Below are 26456 nucleotides of genomic sequence, written 5' to 3' on the forward strand. Positions count from 1 at the left end.
AAGTTTGTGTAGTATCTCTCCCTTCAACTTATGAGTTGAAGGCTAAAGTTGTTGGGATATATACTATAATCAAGAATTTAGATATAGCATTAATTGTAATATTTTAAAGTCTAAGCGGAAGAACATTTGTAATATGTCCTATTAACCATGCGTTTAGATATAATACTTATTATAAAAAGTTGATTATTTAATTTTAATAAAGTTTTAAATAGATCATATATTAGTTGATTCATCCTTTACTTAGTATAACTCAGCTTATACACCAAAGATTAGATCAATCATCAAGTCAAGGTCACTTATGTTTCGTTTTTCGAGTCAAAGTGTGGTCCCAGTCAGGGTCGGGATCGGGTCAAAGTCAGGACTTGGATCCCCTAGTAGGGTTGTGTCGGGGTTGTATCTGTATCCTAAGTCGAAGCTCAGGAGTCAGGGTCATCTGGGCTGGGGTCCAAGTTTTGGTTGGGTCAGGGATCGAGTCTCGGGTCAGGAGCAAAACTTTAATAAGAACTTGACAAATTTTATAATTGTTGGAAGTTACATGTGTTGCTCTTTAGCATAATGAAAATGACTTTGAGCTTACATGTGCGGCCAATACTCTTCCACTTAATGAAAATCAGTAGAAAAAAAGACAAAAAAGTAAAGTCCAATATTACACTACTGCTATCTTGTACTCCATAAAAGATATTTATGTAAATTAACTTTATTCATGCACAATTTCTCTATGTATTTTTGTTCTTCCACCATGAAACCTTGTCCTAGAGGTTTATCTACAAATCCTAAAGCTCCAATCTTGATTTTAAAGAACTCAAATTCAGCTTCATTTGTGAAATGGGCACCTCTGTTTAAGTTTTCTGGTTTTGAAGTTCCTGTTACTTTATCTACTGCTCGTTGTAGTCATTCTACAGTTCATGTTCCATCAGCACCAGTTATTCAATCGGATACTGATACAAGTATGCTTCATATTCCTGAAGAAAAATTTGAAGGGGTAGAGAAAAAACTAGAAAAGGTGACTCTTTTGCCTTTTGATTTGAATTTTTTTTTCACTTTTTGTGATTTTCTTGAAATTTTGGGTTGATTTCTTGCAGGTGATTTATAGCTGTCGGTTTTTCACGATTCTTGCAGTGTGGGGTTCCTTGATTGGATCTTTTCTTTGTTTTATAAAGGTAAATTTAGTCTTTAACCCTTTTGTATTTTGATCATTTTTTTACTTGATTATGCATTGCTATTGAGTTTCATTTCTTGTTGTTAAGTTAAAAGGATGATCAGCATCCCGGTGCACTAAGCTCTCACGCATCTAGGGAAGGGTTGGACCATAAGGGTCTAATTGTACACAGCTTTATCCTGCATTTCTGTTGGAGGTGTTACCACAATTCGAACCCATGACCTCCTGGTCATATAACAATAACTTCACTAGTAATGCCAAGGCTCCCTTTCAAGTCGTTAAGTTTTACCACAACTCGACCTATGATAGTATAATAGTATCTTTACCAGTAACGCCAAGTTCCCCCTTCTAGTCGTTAAGTTTAAAAGAACGGATAATTTAGCTAGAGATTATTCCTTTATTTGGATTGTTGGAGTGAATTAGATTGAATTTGTGGTGTTGTCTATCCCTTTTCTTTTACATGTTTTTTCAACTTTGTAGTATAGTCACCTACTCTTTTTGGAAGATCTTGACTTATTTGATGAGTTTTACAACTAGTTTTATTTTAGAAAGTATTGTAATCTGAGAGTATTCCTGTGCTTGATGAAATGCTTATCTTCTGTGTTGATAACTTTTATCTTTTGTTGCCTAAATTCACTCCTTTTTATGGATTATTATTGTTTCAAGCAAATAACAGTATAATTACCCACTAGATATGGAGAGTTACAAATGATAGGTAGCAACAACGAATCAAGAATTGCCTATGTCAAGGAAAACAAAAGAATCACTGCGCTAAGACGACATGAACTTTATCTGATGTATGAGACATGCATACATCTCCCTGCTACTACTGTTTCGAATTTTGTGTCTGCCACTGCAAGCCTGTACTGATAAAAAGAAGAGAATATGTAATTCAGTGGTTGTAAAGTACATTATTTCTGGATTAATGTCAAAATCCTCTAAGCTTTGATATTTGTCTATGATAAAATATAATCTTCTAATGGTATATTAATGTCCAGAACATACTAGTAAATGATTAAACTAACTTGTTTCTCCATTAACAGGGTTGCTCATGTGTGATTGCATCATTCCAAGGGTACTTTGCAAGCCGAGCTAACGTTATTGTGCATCTTGTCGAAGCTATAGGTGTGTCATTAATTACTACTTGTGTTCCTTCTCGTAAATGTAGTCTATCTATCCTCCTTTCTATCTGATGATTTGCTATGCAGAGTAGCTCCTGATGCACGTTATAGTTTTATACTGTCATCCTCGGATATTCATCCTTTGCTCTAATATGTTTCATGATTTCTACCAGAGCACAATCTCTTAGTTTCAATTTCACTAGTTTAAGAAGTTCTTGACGATGTATTATATTTCTTCTAGATATATACCTGTTAGGAACAGTGATGTTAGTCTTCGGTATGGGTCTCTATGAGCTCTTCATCAGCAATCTCGACAAAGGAAAATCAATGTCAGGGGAGACAACTCCATATAGATCAAATCTCTTCGGCATGTTCACTCTAAAGGTTAGTCTCAGTAATTTGAAAATGTTTTTATGAGCTATACTTGTGTCAATACTAAGTTGCACCTGCACAACTCTATATTCTGGTTTTATATGTTGTAGTCTCTTCCATCCAATAGTTCTCTAAGGACCCCTGAAAATTTCTTGCTCCGTGCTGATGCAATTCATAGGGTTACCTACTTTTCAATGAATCCCATGCTATGTTGCTCAGACTCTTCAAAAATTTAGATTCGTGTCTGATCTTTCAAAAGTAGTGCATTTCTAGAGTATCAGACATGGGTGCAACACCATTTTGGAGAGTCTGAGCAACATAGATCTCATGTAGTTATTGGTACTTGTTGTTTTTATGATCACCAATGTCTAGTTCATTGGCAGAGGATTAGTTCATGTTGGTTCCTTCTTGCTTGAATGATTCTCTCCACACAATGTGATTCTTGCTTTCTACATGTCACTAAATTGCCAGGAACGACCAAGATGGTTGGAAATAACTACTGTGAGCGGGCTGAAAACCAAAATTGGACATGTTATCGTGATGCTTCTTCTCATCGGTTTGTTTGACAAGAGCAAGAGGGCTGTTATACATTCACCATTTGATCTACTTTGCTTTGCAGCTTCTGTGCTTCTTTGCTCTTGCTGCCTCTATCTCCTTTCAAGACTCACTGATGAGAACTAAGCATTTCATAGATAGTTTGCAGTCTACAATTCCTAATGAAATGCTGTGGTATGTTTTACATGTTCTTGCACATGTACATATTTCTATGTAAAAAGGGGCAGCCCCGTGCGCTCCTGCTATGCACAGAGTCTGGAGAAGGATCGGACAACAAGGGTATATTGTTCCTTCCTATGTATATTACACAAATGCAATGTATAATATAAACATCTTTTGAGTGAAACTTGGAGCGCTCTTTTATTTTCTTTGTGGTATAATTTATTGCGAGATTTATAACATTCAGCTTTTCTATTCAAGAAGAAAAAATGAATTTGATTTAAGTCAACAAAAAGTGTTGAAATGTCATAATTAGATTCTACTACGGATGTCTCTTAAAAGATATAAGTCTTAATTGAGGTATTTAAGATGAAATTTTGTGTCAACTTTAGACAGTAAGGCTAAGACAATATCTCGTGCAAAACAACAACCTTTACTATAAATAGTTATTTGCTGTTTGTTGTGTCTCACGTCAGAGTGGAGCTACCATTCTATTTATTAGTTTGCAAAATTTAATAGTTTTAGCCTATGTTCTGTGTTGTCTTAAAAATTCACTTTATATGTATAATCTATACAAAATCAGGACGGTTCAATAGAAAATATAACCTAAAGTCGAAATATATTATCTTTTATTTGAAAGATAGTTGATAATTATAGTTGATTTTGTAAATATTCACAAACAACATATTTAAATGCGATTCAATCAACTTAAGATTTAATACGCTTCGCAAAAGTTTCAAACTAAGTATTAATTCTAAACCCCTCATTCTTGAAAGAACAAATTTTTTTTATTAAAAAAATCATACAATCCTTATATATTCGAAAAGAGGCGAAGTATTGTTGGTATCATATTAGCTTTGTTGTCTAAAAATCTCATTTAATTATCAAAATATTTGTAAATTATAGTACTCTTTCCTTTTTTTCAAAAATAGGTGTGGAGAATCAAATCATTATCAATAGGTGAAAGTTTACGTAGCCAATCGACTTAGCTACTAAAATTCACCGTAAATTATTGTACTCATTCCACCTAAGTCTATTTTTTTTAAAAATGGGTTCAAAATAGTTGTGACAAACTAATTGTAAGCATCCAAATCTAGGGGCCACCATAAATTGGTATTTGTGGAAATTTTACTATCTAAAATACCAAATTCCACAATTTTTTAATTATTATTTTTTAGTTTCTTTCTTATTTTGTCTTTTTGCTTTCCAGATCATTTTGCAAAATTGCATCATTCGGTGGCAAATACAGCACAACAGCTCAAATATGCATTTAATTATTTTCTGTCTTTGTGCAATTTATCTAATTCCTCAATCTGACCTGTAATTGAGTAACTTAAAAGAAATTTTTCCTTTTTTCTTATTTGTAGAAGAGAATTTAAACTTCTTAGTCATAATTTTTCAAGTTGTGTGATCATTTTTCATTTTTAGATTAAGGTATTAAAAATAATATATTTTTCTGTAATTCCTTATTATCTTCACATATTTTTCCTGAGTGACTTTGACTCTTTTCCATGAACAAGTATGTATATATATATATATATAATGAATGATATAAGATTCGAACTTAATATTTTTATCTACTCTAATATCATATTAGAACATACTTTTATTTGTTTAATTATCATCTTCGTAGAAAGAGAATATAAATACATCATAAGAGTACAAAATTTTAATCATCTTAGTATAATACCTAATATTGCCTATGTTTGTTTTAGTAAAATATAAATTTCTTTATTATTAATATGGAAGAAAGGTGACTGAAAAATGAATTCCTTAATTTCAAAAAAGTACCTTATTTATTACTCCTTCCTTCCTTTTTTTCAAAATTGTCATAATTTCTTTCTTTATAAAAATTAAACTATATGAATTTTAATCAGCATTTTAACTTTAAAAATTAATGAAATAATTCTTGAAAAATGAAACTCTACGACTATTTTATAGGGGAGAAAATATCATAAGCTCTATTACAACTATACAATAATATAATCCCATCAATTATAGAAAATGTGTGATTAACCTCAAATTTCCCCATCCCCACATAAACCTCATCAAAATCAAAACAAATAAACATTTCCTCACTTCCAACCATAAAAGNCCCCCCCCCCCCCCCCCCCCCCACCCCAATATGTCTCTCTCCTTCAACAACTTGAAAATCCACTAAAACATTTAAAGATCAGTTGACTAGTTGAGTAATTACAAATCAAGAATTGATGCCTATATTTCCAAGAAAACCAAATATTTCTACCACCAAACTATATATCCTTTGAGTAATCTTCAAGTTTTCTTTGTGAAATCTGTTTTTTCTCTCTTTATTCTTCTTTTCTCATTGAAAAAACATAATCCCATAAAAAGAAAAACAAGTGTTATGGAAAATCATCAATTCATTTACCCAATTTTTATCTCTTTTATCACTGCCCTTGCCCTTGTTTCCATCTCTCTATGCATAGCTGCTGAATTCAAGAAAACAAAGGTAATTTTTTTTTATGTTTTAGTAAAATCTGCGTACATTCTATCCTCCTAGACTCTGTTTTCTGGAATTACACTGGATATGTTGTTATTGTTGTTTCTTTTTCTTTTCAATTGGATTTTTTTTTTGTTTGTTCAATTTTGTTTGATTGTTTATTTTTTTTATATTTGTAGAAGGAAGATCTGAGGTTTGATGGGAAATTGTGTTACTTGCCAAAAAGTGTAGCTTTTGAATTGGGAATTGGAGCTTTAATTTGTTTAATTATGGGTCAAGTGATTGGGAATTTGTTGATTTGTAGAAATGTCTTCTCAAGGGATCATCAAAACAATTCAAAGACTAACAAGAAACCTACCATTACTGGCATCATTTGTTTTATCTCATGGTAGGTACTCCATCCATTTCTAAAATCAATTTTTTTTTGAGTTTAAGTTATATACATCGTGAATATAAAAAAGAAAATTATTAATATACCCAACACATAAGCATTCTTGAAAAGTGAGAATTACAATTTTAAAAATATGACAGGATAATTGCTATAACAGATAAAGATGATCTTATATAAAATTCTTTATATTGGTGATATAAATCATTTAATGCTTTTATCAGGTCTAAATAAGGGGAAATTATGAAATTTTAATAGAGAAATTTTTATACTTATTCATTTGATAGAATAGGAATTAGTATTGAAGTGGCAAGATACGAGTGTTAAAACAGAATGTGCAACATATGCACATGAATGTTTGAAGTTAAATTAATTCAAGAAATTTTTTTCTTATTTTAATTGATCAGGTTTCTCTATTTTTCTGATGAGAAATAACATTGCATGTGGGCTATAGTTACCCACCAATAAAAGAATTATAAGATTCAATATTAATTTCTTAAAAGTTCATTGCTACCTTCTTTTTATAAAACAAATTAATTTATAAAATAGTAGTACTATCTTTTCTTGATGCACATTTGGATAATTTTCCCATCAAAATATCCTTACCATCTGCTTTACTTGTTCAGTATTTACTTGGACACCCTTAAGGAACAATAAATAGAATATCAATTTTACTATATTGCCTTTTGAATGTAATAAATTTAATATTTTGAGAAATGACTATATTTTGCAGGTTGAGCTTTGTAATGGCAATAATTTTAATAGGAACTAGCATTAGCATGAGCAAAACCCAACCACTCGGTGAAGGGTGGCTAGATGGTGAATGTTACATAGTCAATAATGGTGTCTATATTATTTCAGCTATTTTGGTATTTATAACTTTGAGCACAACACTTGGTCCCCTTATCTTCAAAATAAGAAAGAAGGACCAAGTACAAACAAGATGGCAAAATACCTCTACAACAAGTTGAATATATAGAAGAAAAAAAAAAGATACAAATATATGAGAAATTATGAAATACAAAATGCATAGACTTACTTGGCAACAACTTTTTTCTTATTCTATTTTTATGATAGAGAATCAATGCTCTCCAACCTTCTTTAAAAAAGCTCATAAGATCCAACTTCCAAATACAAATGTGTATCACTTTCTTTTCTCATTCCTTTTTATAATTATGATGTTCAGATCAACTTGCACATATCTCAACTGATTATATGGAGTACATGTTATTACCTTCTACATGTCAACACCCCTCACCCTCCGTTTTGGGGCTGGGGTAAGGGGTGGTGGGGTGGGGGGGATGGAAGGAGAATAAAGTGAAGACCTATGTTTTATGGGTGTGGTCCCTTTCAATCTAAGAAAAAGATTGGAAATGCACAAACTTTTTTTCTTCCTCCACACATGGTGGTGATGTGTTATAAATTGCAAATTAATACATTGAGATCATGAGATGTATAATTAATATTTCAAGGAGTCAGAAAATGCACGTGTCCAGCAGAAAAATCCTCCACCATCTTAGGAGACATTTGTCAATATCACTAGTCTAAGAAAATCTTTCTAAAAAAAAAACACAGCTAAATTAGGGGACCAGTTCCTCTCCAAGAATCCTGTTCGTATTCACTGAATATGCCAAATATATGTAATTATTTATACAAGTGTCTACTTATGTTTTTTAATACTGAAGAGAAGACCAAGTTCATTTCCTCAGTCTAATTTGAGCTAAAGAAACTACCAGACAACTTACACATCAAATCTCCTTGATCTAACGACAAGTTGTGTGTATATCAGACGAGATAACAAGTGAACTGATTGAAAAAATCAAATCTCCACTAGGGCATACATACACGATAGCAATAGTCGTGTAAAGCATGTAGAAAAACCTGGCTCGCTGGACCAAAAAATAAAACATGAACCAGCCATGAATAACAATTCCTAATACACCTGCAACTGTAGCAATTGGTAGTTTGGTAACATTTGGTATTGAACTCCTCAGCAAATGTCATAAACTAGCGGGAGATTTACTCTGCCATTGTGTTGAATACTGCAGAAAATGACATAACAAGACACCATGCAGAACTCCAATGAATACGTTACATCCTCATGTGCGCTCCTCCACGGCCCCTACCGCCATAGTTATTATACCCCCTTCCCCAACCATAGCCATATGCACCACGGTGAGCACCATCTCCAGGCCCATAGCCATATGCACCACGGTGCCCACCATGTCCAGGTCCATAGCCACCAGGCCCATAGCCACCATTCGCATAAGGCCTTTGTTGATGGTTACCGAAAGTCTGGAGGCAATAACAAAAAAAGGAGTGACTTGTTAGTTACTGTCACTAGTGTGTAATAGTAATTGATCAAAACTCAGTGAATATTTAGTTGAGGGGTAGACGAACAAACCTCACTATCCTGCCTCATCCTCTGAGAAAGGCGATTCTGCCCATTCCTACCTCCACGAGCAACTGTATTGCGGGATATATTATCAAAGAAGTCATCCTTATTATAGGCAGGCTGCGCAGAAATCAGGAGGAGAATTAAATGATCAAAAACTTAAAACGCTTATGGCAATCATATTATATGAGTAATACGACTCAGGCTGGTAAAGAGGAATATAATGCAAAATAACATGTGGATAATTCGATTATACATGATTAAAATGCTTGACACCTACTTTGGGATCAGCATTAGAATCCAAGCCATGATCTACTTCATTCCCCTTGTTATCATTGACCAAAGCAATATCCATGCTGTCCATCTTTTTAGCTGTTTGTTTTGCTTTTCCAAGATAACCCCACACCTCATCTTTGTTGAACTTCTCATTCATTGCAACAAAATCAAACTCTTCGGTAAACACTGAAGATGATTGCAACTGCAAAAGTTCAACACAAAAAAAAATTCATAAGCTGGTTACGAAATTGCTTCCAGAGGCAGAAACAGTTTTTGACAAGGAAGAAACATTTATAAAGCAAAGGTAATTTGCATTGTTACGGAAGCATCGTTCGTTTGGAACACTTTTGGAAGTGGTATGGATCTTCAAGTCCCTTAACTTATTGATAACAGAGAATCTTAAAGAAGCTATGTTTGATGCAATTCCCACCCTTTAGGTATTATGCCCGAGGAATGCAGGAGTGTTACTATGGGTTAATTATTCTCGTTTAAAATGTTAGACCAGTCATTTCATAAACCCCGACCGCCTAAACCCCTTATTCGATCTCTTACATTCTTCTGATGGCCCAAAACGAATACCACGAAAGCTTTTCTCCTTCTTCATCCTTCACTCTATATTTTCAGCTTGAATTGCCAGTGGTAAAACCTAAAAGGTATACAAAGTGAATTCTCACAACACTCTTACTTTAGTAATGCTATTTCTTCCATCGTTTCTCTATCTCATCTCTCTTTCTCTACTGAAAATGCATCCCTTCTACCATCCCCTTCCGTCAGGGGCCTTAATACGTCCTACATCAATTTGCTAGGCTTTCACCACAACATATTCATACCCACCACATGCCTATACAGACACATTATAAAAAAACTTTACTTGAGCTTCAGACAGGTAGTAAGCAGGAATTAGCTTTTGCATCTTAAATCCACATTGTGACAAGAAAGCTGCATCTAGATTTATTGAGTTCTAGTTCTCCATTGCTTCTAGATTTTTCTTTTTCCAGAAAACAGTAAAATAAATGTAAACCCATTGATTGTTACAAGATAACCGCAAATATGCATAATTGTGTCAATCCAATCTACTTTACCCGTAGAAGAGTACATGCAACATACTATGTCCAGATCAATATAGAACACGGATGTAAAGTTTGAATTTAAAGGCAAAGGAGGAAACAGTGATAGAATCAAACTACCAAGCACATCACACTTTGACAAGCTAGGGCATAACTTAGGATCCTAGTAGCACCCAACCTCAAATAAAAATGGAAAGCAAGCAAGCATCGGATGTACACGGTCACTTGTCGAAGCAATTAAATGAATGACAAGCAGAACCAGTTCCACAGTAATTCCACCACTTTAATACTGGCATCCAATGGACTTGCCACTACAAATCATAGAATAAGGCAATTGAACTACATAAGGGCAGAAATGGTTCTATATCAATAATTACAGTAAAAATTCAACCAGACACTGGTCAAAAAATGAAGAGCAAATAACCTTCTTTGCAGCAGGTGGCAGTGGCAACAATGGCGCTTGGACTGCTGAAGTAGTAAATGATGACGAGGGATTCTGAGGTTCTGAGCTGAGAACACCAAGGTTCTTCTGATCTAAATATAATTGCCCAGAAAAACTAGGTAGAGATAACTGATCTGGAGTTAGCAATCTGGGAGGTTGTTGTGGAAAGACACCTGATGAGGAATCTACAACTGGGGATACAGGATATAAGGGTGAAGCATTAGAACCTATTCTAGAAAAGATCGGAGCACCAGAGTTGCCCACAGTTTGACTAGATTGGGGAAATGCAGGAGTATATGCATAAGAAGGCATGGAAGAGGTTACAGATAATAAGGGAGATACAATGTTAGTACTGGGAGCCATAGGAAGTTGCTGTGGTGCAAGACTTTGTCTGCTAGTTAAAGATAAAGAATTTGCAGTGGTAACCACAGGCACTGGAGCTACGCTTTTTGGTAGAACAGCTGAAGTGAAATGTTCAGGGCCTTGGAGTGGGTAAGCCTGCTTCAAATCCTGCATCATCACATGTGAAGCAGAAGGTGGAAGAGAATGTTGTGAAGCATGGTGACTGCTAGCGGGTTCACTGTATCTTTGCTGGTAAGAGGGAGCTACATAAGAACCCATGTTGGATTGAGTTGCCTGAGAAGCGCCATATTCAGTCTGGTTTACCGATTGATGCAAAGGTGGCACACTATTCAAGGAAGCAGGTCCCTTGTAAGAGCCATATTCTGTAAAAGATCCACCATTAAGTGACACCAATTTTGAAGAGCTTGGGGAGACTCCAGCATAGCGTGACTACAGAAATCAAAATGGCATTATATTACTATGGAAGAAAAATAAAATCTAGCAACTACTATCAGATTTTTTGGGTACATATTATCAGCATAATCTCCCATGCAAATTTTACAATAGATAGTGTAAGGCATCATCTATTGCAAATAAAGCAGATTAAGCACCTGAATAATTGCAGGATCATTATCCAATGATTCTTCCACTTGAGGAGATGGCGAGGATTTTACTTGCAAATCCTGAAAGAGAAGATATTTTTCTTAGAATCAACCTTCAAAGGCAAAGAGAGAAAATGCTGATCTTCTGACAAAAAGGAAACTGATTACCACAAAATCAGTGAAGCACAAAATTTACGAATAAATTGATGCAATGAAGTCACTCCAATTGGTCATTGCAAGGACAACAACCAGGTAGACTTCTTGTATGTAACCTCCTTCCATTAATTGCCCCACCACCACCCACCTTTTAGGGGCAGAGAGTTATTTTAAGAATGGGAAATAATTTTTCTGAATTTTTTTTTGAGAAAGGTAACAATTTGCATATATAGCAAAAGGCGGCAGTGCCGGCACTTGGGTAGTGCTGAAATGAGTAGTTACAAGCTCATATAAGAGCCAAAAGGAGACTGTCCAGAACTATAGAGCTGCAATATTACAATTTTACCTATTTTGATCTTTCAAATCCCCTGTTATCCCCAAAAAGATTGTGTTTACACCAAAAGTAGAAGAGACTAAGACACTTCATCCTAATTTTGTGAATGGAGCTGCTTGTATCTTCAAAAATTCTTGAGTTTTGCTCTATCCAGACTATCCAGCATATGCAAGCTGGGATCAATTGCCACTAATTCTCACCTCTATATCTTTTTCCAATCTCCTTCCAGTTACTAAGTAGATCAAAAGTGGTTATGGGCATGACCCAGCTGATACCTAAGAACATGTGCCACAAAATTGTTGTTATCTTGTGATAAATTAATAGGTGCTCATTAGTCTCCCCATTCAGTCCACATAAAGAACACTTTGAGCAAATCTGGAAACCTATTCTTCATAATTTATCGTGTGCTCGCCAGCCAGGTAATACAAGAAACCTTGGGAGGGATATTGACTTTCAACTCAGGGTCAGGGCCAAAACACTGTTACAGAGGTATTATAGTTTAGATTCCAGTACACAGATTTAACAGTGAAGATTTCTTCGCTATTCAGCTTCCAACTTGGATTGTCTGGAACTTTAGCAGTCATCTTGAAAGCTTCCAGAATGTGTAGCAAGTTTGCTACTTAGTTGAGTTCCCCGTCATTTAAAGCTCTCCTAAAAATCAGGTTTCATTTGTGTTTGCCCATACCTGATTAACCTTTGGTTGTAGTCGCATGCTGATAGAGTATAGTTCAGAGAAGAGGTTCTCTTTAGAGGACTTTGACCCGTCGAAATATCATCCCAAAAATCAGTTTTTAGGCCATTCCCAACCTTGACACATATGGTTTATTTAAAGCTGGTCATTGATTCCTGATTATTCACCATAAGATGGTAGTCTGGTACCATAAGTGGATCTACTTGGCACTTGCTAATGTTGTCCATTGGCTTGGGCGATTGGCATAACATACTTTTGGGAGATGAACTTTCTCCAGATTGTGTTGTCTTCAAATATGAATCTCCATACCCATTTTTGGAGAAGACTCTGATTGTGGAAACTGAGGTTCCTAATGCCCAAACCTCCTTGCTTCTTATTGAGAGTTAGTTTCTCCCATTTCAACAGGTTCCAGCTTCTTCTTTGTTTGTTGTCTTGCCAAAGGAAATCTCTTCTCAACTTATCAATCTTTTCTTCCACACTCCCGGGAATAGGAAATAAACCCATCATATAAGTTGGGAGAGCATCTAGTACTGAATTGATTAGAGTTAATCTTCCCCCTAATGACAAGTAGTCGCTTTTCAGTCTTGCTAATTTTTTGTCACATCTTTCAATTACCTCATTCCAAATCTAATCTCCTTAGATTAGCTCTTTGCGCCAACTGGCATTCCTAGATATCTATTTGTAGGGATCCCAACTGACAGTCTAGATTCTAGCAAGTGCATTGAGCCCATCATCAACCTGATTAACTCGATAAAGATGGCTCTTAACCCAGTTCATATGTAGGCCACAGAGGGCTTCAAATATGGTAAGAATGGATCTGAGGTGCCTAATCTGAATCACTTGTGCATCACAAGATTAGAGTCATCTGCATAAAGCAGGTGGGTGATCTCCAGATTGTTGCAATGTTGTTCAAGGATCCAAAGCCCTTGATCCATTTGTTTGATTTAGATGTTCTTAATATGTGGTTGAGGCCTTCCATTGCTAATTAAAAAAAAAAAAGGGAGATGGAGGATCCCCTTTTCTTAACCCCCTACTTGAGTGAAAGAAACCTTCGGGGCTTCCATTGATTAATACTGAAAACTTAACAGTTAGATGCACCAGTTTATATATCTTCTCTAAATCCCATATCCCTCAGAATCTTCAAGAGAAAGGACCCATTGACATGATCAGAAGAATTTTCGACATCAAGTACATACAATTCCAGGTATGTTTCATTTAGTCCTGGAAGCTACCAACTCATTTGCTAGCAAGGCTGCATCCAGGATTTGCCTCCTTTATAAGGCCATCTGATGGTCATTGACAAGTTGCTCCATGCCAGTTTTTAGCCTTTCTGTGATGAGTTTTGAGATAATTTTGTGAACTCCTCCTATTAGGCTTATAGGTCTATAGTCCTTAAGCTCATCTGCTCCATTCTTCTTTTGGATAAGGGCAATGAAAGTAGCATTTACTGAAAATACCAAAAGGTAGAGAATCTACAAAAGGATATGCTTCTCTACAAACTCCACCCAATCATCTATACAATAAGGACCTTTTTGTGTACATCAAAAGAAAATGAGGGAATGGAGACTAACTCCTCAAATTAAGAGAAACTCGACTCTACTCCTACAAAAGCTCTCTTATTTCTCTCTCTCCAAACAACCCACATTGACGCAAGTGGAACCACGTTCCAAGCCCTATGTCTTCTCCTCCTCCCATTCTTCCAGCTGAACATCAACTCTTTCACAGTTTTCTGCATTGCCCATGGAGTGTCAAACCACCTAAACATATGACAAATCCCAGCATAACCACATGGTTAAACCACAATTTAGCAAGAGATGATCCACATCCTTGCCCATCTCCTTACACATGTAACACAAACTAACACAAGCAACCTTTTGCTTTCAAAGATTTTCCGCAGTGAAGATCACCCCTCTAGCGGCTAACCAAGTGAAAAACCGAACCTTCCTCGGCAGCTTTGGAATCCATATTGCATTACATGGGGAAACGTACTCCTCCCTAACTAAAAGCTTCTGATAGAAAGATTTAACAGAGAACACTCCATAATTTCCAAGCCCCACCACCAAACATCGGGGTTCTCAACCTGATTGACTTCCCTATGTAGTAAGGCTAATAATCTTTGTAACTCCAACACTTCCCAACCTTGAAATTCCCATCTAAATCTCAAGTCCAAAAAAGGTCTCCACCTTGTGTCCCCCTAAGTTGTAATATTGTCGATTCTCTTTGGCAATATATTCTGTACAATCTCTAAAAATCATCTTTCAATAATGTCCCCACACTAATTATGACCCTAAAAATTTACTCTCCCGTCATCTCCAACCTTGAATGAGATATTTTCCCATAAAATCCTCTCATACCTTCAAGAGATTCCTCTATAGACCACACCTGAAAGGCAAAGTGATATCTCTAGACCATATTTACAGCTATCCNACAATGCTTGTACCTCCACCACAAACCTCCATAATCATTTGTCAAGAAAGGCGTTATTAAACACCTTTAAATCTTCAATGCCAAGACCTCCCTATTTTTAAGCAGATGGGATAGTGTCCCACTACACCAAGTAAAATTTCCTTGTCTATCTGCCACATCCCACATAAAATTTCTCCAAATCTATTCCAATTTTTCCGTGACAGAAAATGGAGCATAAAATAAACACATGTATTAAGTAGGGATGCTCGATAGTGTGCTCTTATTGAGCACTTCTTTTCAACCTTTCAACAAATATCTCTTATGCCACCTGTTAATGTCCTCTAAACTCTCTAAATAACCAAATTCCACACTATGTTGTAAGAAGAACCCCAACCCTACATTTCAAAACTTGAACAAGCGATCCCATGTCATTCTTGTATTTTTGTTGATGTATTCTTGTTTGACTGTATCTTTTTGGTTATGTACCCCCATATACACCCTTATTTTTTTGTTGTTTGTATTTGTATTTGACTTTATTTTACTTGACTATATTTTGTGATGTATTCTTGTTTGATTGTATTTTTGTGGTTATGAACCCCCTATATACACCCTTATATCAACGGCGAAGACTTTATCTGCTAAATTGCTACTTCAATGGCAGACAAAGTTCTAAATGGTTTCGACGGCGGACAAAGGTTTTATCTTATCAAATGAAATGAAGCTTTCATGGGTGATTTCGATGAATTTTTTAAATGTATTTGCAACAGGAATAATCTCACTCCCTCAAATTAATTTTTAAGTCCTGTCCCTGCCTGTGACTGAAACCAAGTGAGAACTTGGCCTAAATCATCCAACTGGGTCTCAACTGCATCACAAGGATCAAGGTAACATCTGCAAACAATAAGTGAGACACCAATATTGTCCTTACACCCCCAACGAAAGAATCAAAACCCTTCAAGTAACCCACCAAAACAGTTTGATCCATCATCCTGCTCAAAGCTTTCAAACTTAGAATAAACAACGCAGAAGATAAAAGGTCCCCTTGTTTTATTTAAGTTAGTTGTAAAGAGGAGCTTGTGTGTATAGAACAGTTGGATCAATTTTTTGGAAGCCTAAGGTTGTGTGCAAATATGTACATCTGGCACCATTTTGGTGTTAATTTTTACACCTGATTGAATATATATTCACAAATTTTGCACAAAATACCCTCTAGGTTGTCCAGTACGAAATTATCCTCGCGAGTCTAACTAGTCAAATCAGATGAAGTGAATCATCAAAGTGCGCGCAAGATGGCCTAGCCCAGCCCGGACACCACGGTTTATCAAAAAAAAAAAGAAGACATAGTCAACACGACATGGCACAATAAACTCCCTGTACGAACAAAATATTGGTTTCTAATTTGAGTAATGATATGTAAGTTTGAAAGAGAAATTAAGAAATTTAGGCACATATACTTTGGAATGAGCATATACAAGTCAAAAGTAGAAGCATCACGTTAAGCAAACTGCATTGAGTCTCTTTACTAAAAGTAGAAGTGAGATTTATACCAATCAAAATATATGCATGTACCTTAATATCACTCCCACGAAACAAAATGAATTCAAAAACTTTATCATTTGGAGGAATCTGTGGACCGTCTTTCTTACGCCCCTCAGTTCCATATGATCTCACTGCAAATAGATCACTGGTTAAAATAAGGCATTTTGTCCATAATTGATGAGAGCTCCGAAATGGAAATAATCATAAGCATAAAGCCAGCATCCAATTCTGAAACTAATATTCCTGACCCTCTATCTCGGGAATGCACAAATTCTTGAGAAACCTATATGGTTGACAAAAAAAGGCACTAAAGCAGCGCTATAGAAAAACTAAGCTTCATTCCATAAAAAACAGTGTTTCACACAAGGGTGGAGAAGAAGACTCTTCACCATTTGCCCCATTTTGATGCAACTCAGTTCAGCCACGCATGATTAAACTCCAGCAATGATAAAAGTAAACTTATTTACACATCATATTAAACTTTATTTTCTAGGGAAAGAAAAACATCATCAGGTTCATTTGAATTGCAGAAATGATATTTAATATTAAGTTGGACCAAAATTAAGAGGATTTAAAACCCAATGGTGTAAAGCCAGTTATTGGTTACACAAGTGTGCCAAAGATTTGAAATATCCCATGAGGCCAGTGTGACATATAAATAAGTCAAAGCCATTATTAAAAAAAATCAATTAGAAGATAAAGTTAGAGGCATTAATCTGTCAACATCACCAATCTACCCAATGCTCTAGAGCTAGATACTTAGAATAACAAAGAAAAGGAATGCCAGGAAAAAGTTCTCAACTAGATTTGTAAGTTGGTGCATGGTTTCATGTTGTTGTGGATTTTGGAGTGAAACAGAAGGTTGACACCAATCTTGCATTCTAAGTATCGCTGCACTTGAGGCTTCAAAGAGTGCAAGATTGGTGTCAACCTTCTGTTTCACTCCAAAATCCACAACAACATGAAACCATGCACCATCTTACAAACTCACATCCAGTTGAGAACTTTTTCCTGGCATTCCTTTTCTTTGTTATTGAAGATGCAACAGAACCATGTCATCATTTAACAAAGCCAATATAATCTTTGAAACAAAACAATAATCCATTTCCAGTTTCACATCAACAACATATACAGATACAACAATGCGTATAATTAATACGAAAAATTACAACACGACGCTAAAATCTAACCGTTCTTCAAGCCAAGGGAAGAGTCCTTAGTATTAAGAAAGTCCAGCACTCCTTCATAACGAATCTCGGACTTCGATGTCAGACTTATGAAACTACCGATATACGAATCCGGCGTAGATGACGGCGATGGTGACACCACCGCCGCCGCTGTCGACGGCGGTTGATTGATACCGGAATCATTCGCCATCGTTTACGAAAGAGGAAAAATCAAATTAGGGCGCTGCGTGCGTTTGCGTGTGAAACTGCGAATCAAATTTTTGGCTGTTTATTTGTTATGGTTTTGCTTTTTTTGTGAGAAGAGAGGGCGGTTTCTATTTTGGGACCATACCCTTTGGCTTGTAAAGAGGGATCTTTTCTGGAATGTTCTTTTAAAAGTTAATGGGTTAAATCATCAACTCAACAAATATAATGGGGGAAATGCACAAATAGTTAAAGTTTTGGGTCCATTCTATAATTTATTTTTAAAAAAAAAAAATTTCATTCCATTTTTTTCCGTAGGTTTAAAGACATTTATGCCCTTGTTATACGTATCGCGCTTTTAGTGGCAATGGATTATCAATTGGGAAACACTAAAATTGTTGTGATCAAATTTGTCTAAGCCATAAAATTCTAACCTATTGAGAATTTCAATAGTATTATAGTACATCGTAATCTAAAAACAGTAATTACTAAAGGATAATAAATTTGAAATAAATAAAGTGTGGAAAGATCAAAATATCTCCAAAATCTAATGATGCAAGTAGTGAGCTTCTATGATTTGTTTAGTACAAATATCTCAACAAAACATGTATTTCGAGCAATAAGAACAATATAAAACAAAAGAAAAATTTCAAGCAATTGTGGATGAAACTAGAAGTTCACTACGTCAATCTTACCCACTTAGTCGCATTCACTCCCGAGCTCGAATAGTACAAAGATCGAAATTTGCACAAATACAACAACGAATAGAATGAGAACATCAATAAATACCTTGTAATGTTATCTCATGTATTCAGATTAGCAAACCAGAAATAATAAAAGATGAAAAGAAAAACACAAAGAACTATCCGAGTCCACAGAACCAACTGTGTGTCCTTAAGAAATTTAATCCCCTCAAGTACCCGAGGTTGTAGATTAATTCCTCCCAAAATAAAACGGATTAACCATTAAAGAAGTAGTGGTACCTCAAACTTCAATAATTTCAACAAACTCAAAATGACAGCAATGAATCACACACACAAACACGATCGATCGATTTTATTTTGTAAGAAATGTATGCAAAAGAAGGGAAGAATTTGATGCCGAAAAATGAGAGAAAACCTCTCTATTTATAGTCAACAAAAGGTAAAGGTCACAACCCTTTGGAAAGAAGACAACCTTTCAGAAAGAAGACAACACTTTGGAAAAGGCATAACCTTTCAGAAAGAAGACAACACTTTGGAAAAGGCATAACCTTTCAAACGGTCACAACCCTTTAGAATGGACACAACCTTTCATAAAGTTCACAACCCTTCAACATAGTCACAACTCTTCAGGAGAGTCACAACCCTTCATTTCCTATTCACACCTTTAAAACCCAACAATCCCCCACATGAATAGGGAATGGCTATTGTTAAAACATATGCATGAAAACCTGTGTGATTTGTAATTAAGGATTGATTGCCTCTGGATAAGTGGGTTTCCCTTTGAACTTTCCATAGTGAACATATATCGGATATACTCGGTCAATCGGTAGATTTGATGTCTTTGAACCGTCGAGCTTTGGTGTATACCTAGACAACATAAGTCACACAATCAACCCTTGAACTGTTTTTGGTTCTCACTGTTTTGTTCGTTTCAGCCATGAACACATCTTGGTTTATAAGTGCGTAGAGAACTGCCTTACCGGATTCTCTTTGAAGCGGCTTACACTTCACACTTACATAGGTGATTTCTAAATGTGTTATCCCGTAGATACACCATTTGATATACCCTGTATCAAACTTAGAAATCATTAAAAAGTCCTAATGCCTTTATCCTTGTTACTGAACATTGTCTTATCATGAGAATGGACCATAAAAAATATTTTGACAATGTTGAACCGTCATCAATGACTTTGTTTGATCTCCTTGAACCTAGATCTTGGGATCTCCAGTCTTCTAGGTAGAGTTACCGCCACAATGACTTGTTCTAGTCCAATTCCCTTTGATAATCTATCAACTCCCTCTCTAGTTAGGCCTTTTATAAGGGGATCCGACACATTATCTTTTGACTTTACATAGTCAATTATGATAATTCCACTAGAGAGTAGTTCTCTAATTATATTATGGCTACGTCATATATGACGAGACTTTCCGTTATACATCATGCTCCATGCCCTACCTATTGCAAATTAACTTTCACAGTGTATGCATATTGGAGCTAAAAGGTTTGGGCCAAAAATCTTTCAAGAAATTTTGGAGTCATTCAACTTCATTACCAGCCTTATCTAGAGTGATAAACTCATATTTCATAGTGGAGCGAGCGATACATCTCTATTTGGAAGATTTCCAAGAGACAGCTCCTCCACCAAGAGTAAATACAAATTCGCTTGTGGATTTTACTTCATTTGACCTAGTGATTCAATTTGCATCACTATATTCTTTTCCAATACTGTTGAATATTAGTTATAATGCAAAGCAATAGTTTTTTAAGTATGCTTTAAATACTCCAAAACTCTTTTCATTGTCATCCAATGAGTTTGATTGAGATTACTCGTGAACCAACTTAGTTTATTAATAGCATATGTTATATCTGATCGCGTACACTTTATGATATATATCATACTTCTCAATACTTTAGCACAACTCAATTGAAGTACAAATCTCACATTTATTGAAGTCTTGACAATATTGAAATCCAAATGCTTGAATTTGTCAAGTACATTTACAATCACATCAGTAACTTCAATGTCTTTCATATCGAAGTTACTTTCTAGCATATGGTTAGTAGCATTTATGTCAGAAATGTCTCTTTTGATGATCAACATGTCATCAACATAAAAACAAACAATGACCTTGTGATTTGGAGTGTCTTTAATGTAAAAACATTTATCACATTCATTAATCTTGAATTCATTTGACAACATAGTTTGGTCAAACTCCGCATGTCATTATTTAGGCGCTTGTTTTTAGTCCACAGAGTGACTTAACAAGTTTACAGACTTTCTTTTCTTTACCAGAACCACAAAGCCCTTGAGTTGTTCCATGTAAATTTCTTCCTCCAATTTTTCATTTTAAAAAAAGGTTTTCACATCCATTTTGACGAATTTGAAGGCCATATTTCGCAACTTGCGCAATTAACATCTGAATTGATGTAATCCTAGTTAGTGCTATTATCTGTCAAACAAGGCTTTCTTATTGTCTAAAGCCTATGACAACAAGTTTGTCTTTGTATTTGTCAATAGTTTCATCAACTTTCTTTTCCTTTTGTAGATCCACTTTGAACCCAAACGTTTATTTCCTGGAGGAAGATCAACCAACTCTCAAGTATGGTTGCTCAAGATTGAATCTATCTTACTATTGACAACCTTTTGTCAAAGAGAATGAGTCCACAAAGGGCATAACTTTTAGAATATATGAGACTCGTTTTCAAGAAGAAATGTTACAAAATCAAACTCGTAGGAAGTAATTTGTCCATTGACATTTACTACGCCTCTGAATCTCTTTATTAAGTACATTCTCCTTTGGTTCTTTCCAAGGTCGTTTAGACCCTTCACTTGACTATCCTACGGTTCAGACTTATGAACCATAAATCGACATGCTTTACTATTTGTAGCATATCCAATGAACATACAATCCAAAGTCTTAGGTCCTATTTTGACCCGTTTGGGAATAGTTCCCTTATTTCCATTTCTCATATGAAATAGACTGTATTGGAAATTGTTTGATCACTATCTTTCAAGAGTTATTGCTTGTATAAACTTTAAGGGACGACAAACAATTCTCTATCAAGATACAACATAGCCTGAACAAACAGAACTTTCAGTTGCTCCCTTTCTTAACAAACAAAAGTTTTTTTTTAATTTGTTACTCCCTTTACTAACAAACAAACCTTTTTGTTTCTCTCTTTCTGAACATACAATTTTTTTTTTGTTCTCTTTTGCTATAATGATAGCACCCCCCACAAATTATGTGGTAAACCTGAACTTATAAATAGGACATTCAACATTTCCTTCAAAGTTCGGTTTTTTTCCTGTTAACAATTTCATTAGATTGAGAATGTGCAGCAATTTCATGGATGATTCAATTTTCCAAATATATTTCTGCAAAAGAAGATTCATATTCTCCACATCTACCACTTCTAATCATGACAATCTTTTTATCCAACTGATTTTCAACTTCAGTTTTATATTGCCAATATGTTTCTATTGTTTTATCCTTACCATTCAGCAAATAAACATAACAATATTTAGTGCAATTGTCAATAAAATTTATGAAACACTTTTTCCCACCACGAGATGGTGTTGACTTCATATCACAAATGTCAGTGTAAATCAATTCTAAGGTATTAAACTTCGAACAAACAAAAATACTAAGTTTGAAAAGACTTTCTGTGAGGTAACATTTTCCCACAAATATTTTGTTCTTTACTTTTTATAACTTTCTCAAATACAGACATTGTTTTAGAGTCAACACCTTGTCATATGTCATTTTCAAAAGGATCTTTCCATAACATTCAATTTGTTATAGAATTACCCACGATCATAGTTTCATCAGTCCAATAGGGGCAATATGACCCAAATATTTGTTTTACAACACAAACAGAACAGATCACTTTTCACCAATGTTCATGTCTATACAAAAAAAAAAATTAATAGACATATCTTTTCATGAAAAATCACAATATTTTAAGTAAAACTTTTTCATCAAAGAATACAATTCTTTTGAACGAGTAATATAATTTTGTGGTTTTATACTAGTCATATCATATACTAGTAAAGAGAGACTTAACGACCACAATATCAAATATACTCCAAGAATTTTGTGGGTCTAACAGGGCTATCCTATCATCCGCCTTCCTCATATGAGACCTCCTCCCTAATGTGCCAGATAGCTACTTTTGCCCCGTTTAAGCTGAAGCATAATACAAGAATGTCATTATTTCATATCTTGTATTTTCAAATTTAAATTAGATAGCAAGTCTAATTTTATCTTTATCACAAGTAAAGAACCCCTCACATTTTAAATATGTTCTCAAAAATATTTTTCAAGTATTTGAAATTATTTTCCACATATTTTTTCTCATGCTTTCATATTGTATACCATCAAATACACATTGGCAACACGAAGCCTTCTTTTGGAGATTTAATCCATATAAACACCCATTGTATACACAAAAATCACTAATTTTATGTCACTAGTGTTTTTTTCCTTTCTGTCACAATTAGACAGACCACTTAGTATTTAGAATACTAACAATAAAGATTCAATCTTTATACAACTTGTTTCTATTTTAACGATGAAGTTTTTATATTCTTTTAATCGTTAATCGAATGAACCTTGAATTCGAATGAAGTTTTAATCAGTTTCACATTCAGACAGAGTAGTAAACCAAAAAGGTTTTAATCTCCAAAAACCTCAAATACAACATTGTTTCTAGCTAACGATGAAGATATTATTTTTTTCAAATCATTTAGCCTTAATATTCATGACGAAGATTTTGTACTCTTCAAGTCAGAATATTCATTCAAACAGAGTATTTAACAAATTGGTGAAGTTTCTATATTCTTCAAACCAATGCACAATCTGATTTGTTTGTGAAGTGCTTATATTATTCAAACCAAAGAAGTAAAAAAATCAAAGAATTTTAGTCTCCAAAAGTCAGACACAATCAAATTTCACATGGAGTAGAAAATTACAAGAGTTTTTTTTCCTCCTCTAAACAGAATACATATTAATAGTAATAAATACATATTCTGAGATCATCACATAATGACCATCTATCCTAACATTTATGAAACAAATTTGAGAAAATAGTCAAATGCCCCCCTAAACTATTAGTCAATTCTCAACTACACACTTATACTTCACGGGGGTCCTATTAACCCCTTGAATTTTTTATTTTTGATGTTTTGTGACCCCTAAACGCTGACCTGTCCAAGAAGGTGAATACACCTCTTGTAGGCGCATAAGGGTTCAAAAAAAAGACATAAAATGACTAAAATTGAACTAAATAATCCATGTGGCGGTATCTCATTGGAGATTATATAAGTAATTCATTTTTTTTTAATTCTTTTCCTTTTCTTATATCACAAAATTGTTATACCCATTTCATGATTTCTTCAAGTTTTTCTCAAAGTCCTTCAATGGTGGTCTTCTAAATTTCGTCTCTAGGAGCTCCCAATCAGTTTATAGCTATTGATTTATGCTTAGTTAATCATATATCAACTGTTTTTAGTAACAACGTCAATCACCTAACTCATAAGAAACTTTCATATATGAAGCTCAAAAATGGAGTTCAAGTTTTTTCTTAAATTCCTCATAATTTCAGCAAAATAAATAAATAAAAAGAAGTCAAACCACAATGAACCAACAATGGTGAATTTGAAATTTCACTTTCTAATTTCATTCTTACCAAATTTGTTTTTCACTTCCACATTTGTGAATACTTATTTGGGAAATTTTGTTTTTGGGTTGGATTTCAAATTGAAAGTTTATGTAGACTAGCTATGGAGTTGTTCTTCTTCTTTAATTTGGTGTAGAGATTTTTTCATCATTTTCTCTTATTATTCTCTAAAGAAATCATTAGTATTTTGGAAAAACAATCTCTATTTGAAAGCATTTTTTGTAAATTTCAATTTCTAGGTTTGATAAAAATGGATACTTCATATAATTTTACAGGAGATTATTAAATTATTATTTTGATTAGGCTTATAATTTACAAGGAAAAAAGAAAAAGAATAAAAAAAAAATGAATGTACAGTGATTCATCGCGTGTGCTGCACAGCTTTGACATAAAACTGGTTATGCCTTTTTAGGGAGGTGATTATTCCATATTTAAATAGTTCAGGTGGTTAATGGGACCTCCGTATAGAATAAGTGTGTAGTTGAGAATTGGCTAATAGGTTGAGGGGGCTTTTGGCTATTTTCTCAAATAAATTTCATAACTTATAAAGGATAGAAAAAGAAAATAATAATCAAGAGAAATAAAGATAGAACCTGATTTTTACTCTCATTGAATCATATTCTATCTGTCAGCAATAATTTCATGCAAGACACTTTTCTTGCTAATTTTTTCCTTCTTTCCCAATTTCCGTCATATTCCAATTTTCCTCAGAAGACATTGAATTTCAACGAGAAACTAAACTTATGTTCAAATATTGTTAGGAGATAACATCTGTTCATTTACTTCTTCTCATAGTTATATAAAACCAAGAATATAGAAAAAAAAATTGAAGTGCATATTTTAACCTTTATGCACAAAATAACTTTTCTTATTGAAAAGAAGACTGAAGGGGTGCAATGCTTCAATGCACTTGGGAAGAAAATAAAAATAATTTTACCCATTCGAAGAAAACTTACTATAGAAAATATACTTGAACATATTAAAGTAGTACTAATTCATCTCAAATCTCTTTTATCATATGATAAAATAATTCTCTTTTTCTTCTTCTTTTTTTCAACAAAAAGAGCACATAAAATAAAAGTAATTTTCTTACCACAGAAAATACCATCAATAATAAAATTCTTAAGCTTGTTATCTCACGTATTCAGATTAGCAAACTAGAAATAAATTTCTTAAGACTGTGTTCTGCTAAATTTATTATTAAATTTGTAATAGTATTTAAATGTTGATTATCACTATGTAGGATATGGTCTCCTTCTGTAAAGTTACACTTAAGTATTGATCCAAATTTTAGCCTTCGATATTTCTTTTCTGAAACTAATTCTAATTCTAAGTATTCTAACTTCTTAATACTTCCTATCCTTGTTTTTATGCTAAATATAAGGTTCTGTTTTTTCAATCTTGTTTTTCTATTCTAATTTCTTTTATGTAATGATAAATTCTAGCTCCTATTGTAGGTATTTGTAAATATATTTGTCTTATTTCTTAGTGTATAGACATTATTTGTGGAGATGTCAATAAATCTGAATACAATTCTAATTGTTCTAGATATAACTGTCTGGTTCTATTAAGAAGTCGTATATATCTAAATAGTTTTGTCTTATTCTTAGTAGATACCAATGATGCTCCTGGTCAATTACTATCTGTTTTTCGTATGACCTAAATCTTTTCTTATATATTCTAAATGGCATATATACTATTACTTGTGCTAAGTTGCTTATCTATCCTAAATGAAGAGTCAGTTTACTAATATGTATCATTTGGACTCTTATGTGTCTATTTGCGTGTTGGATATTACTATATATGCTATGTAATTCCCACTTTAATGCGCTTAATAATTCTGGGTTGACGAGTGTTGGTCTATTAGACGAATATAGACCCCCGTGATTACAAAGTTTGTTTGCTAAGTCTCTTGTTTCTAGCACTTTTAGATATAGACTTTATGCCTCTTTTAATTTCAGTCACTCTGATTTTATCTGTATTTCTCTATATAAGTACCAATATTTTAATCTTAATTGATTGGCAAAAGGGTGTTTTTTCATATATTAGTTCTGTCTAGATTTTAACTGTTAATTTTCCAAAAACTTCTCGCTCTGATACCAATATAATACGTTTAAATAATATGCTTGCGGTTGTAAAATTTTAGTTGTAAAATCCTACTCAGTAAATACGTTTAAATAATATGCTTGTGGTTGTAAAATTTTAGTTGTAAAATCCTACTCAGTACAGTAAATACG

At 34.1% G+C, this 26456-nt stretch overlaps 3 protein-coding genes across 3 annotated transcripts; 2 read left to right on the forward strand and 1 right to left on the reverse strand.

Annotated features, from left to right (window-relative positions):
• Positions 1 to 648: 648 nt before the first annotated feature.
• Positions 649 to 3570, forward strand: LOC125841248 (uncharacterized). The gene is made up of 5 exons (XM_049520336.1): positions 649 to 1003; positions 1083 to 1160; positions 2203 to 2284; positions 2522 to 2664; positions 3124 to 3570. Exons 1-5 carry the CDS (start codon positions 704 to 706, stop codon positions 3331 to 3333), a joined length of 813 nt encoding a protein of 270 aa, XP_049376293.1. The 5' UTR covers positions 649 to 703; the 3' UTR covers positions 3334 to 3570.
• Positions 3571 to 5503: 1933 nt separating this feature from the next.
• Positions 5504 to 7289, forward strand: LOC125841255 (protein MODIFYING WALL LIGNIN-1). Its single transcript, XM_049520341.1, has 3 exons — positions 5504 to 5836; positions 6007 to 6215; positions 6949 to 7289. The coding sequence occupies exons 1-3, from the start codon at positions 5732 to 5734 to the stop codon at positions 7184 to 7186; spliced, it is 552 nt and encodes a 183-aa protein (XP_049376298.1). The 5' UTR covers positions 5504 to 5731; the 3' UTR covers positions 7187 to 7289.
• Positions 7290 to 7818: 529 nt separating this feature from the next.
• Positions 7819 to 17975, reverse strand: LOC125841239 (protein decapping 5-like). Its single transcript, XM_049520326.1, has 7 exons — positions 17656 to 17975; positions 16496 to 16596; positions 11349 to 11420; positions 10378 to 11187; positions 8891 to 9088; positions 8620 to 8730; positions 7819 to 8510 (listed from the first exon to the last, which is right to left on the reverse strand). Exons 1-7 carry the CDS (start codon positions 17840 to 17842, stop codon positions 8307 to 8309), a joined length of 1683 nt encoding a protein of 560 aa, XP_049376283.1. The 5' UTR covers positions 17843 to 17975; the 3' UTR covers positions 7819 to 8306.
• Positions 17976 to 26456: the final 8481 nt, after the last annotated feature.

Source organism: Solanum stenotomum, chromosome 10 (assembly GCF_019186545.1).
Source record: "Solanum stenotomum isolate F172 chromosome 10, ASM1918654v1, whole genome shotgun sequence".
NCBI lineage: Eukaryota > Viridiplantae > Streptophyta > Magnoliopsida > Solanales > Solanaceae > Solanum > Solanum stenotomum.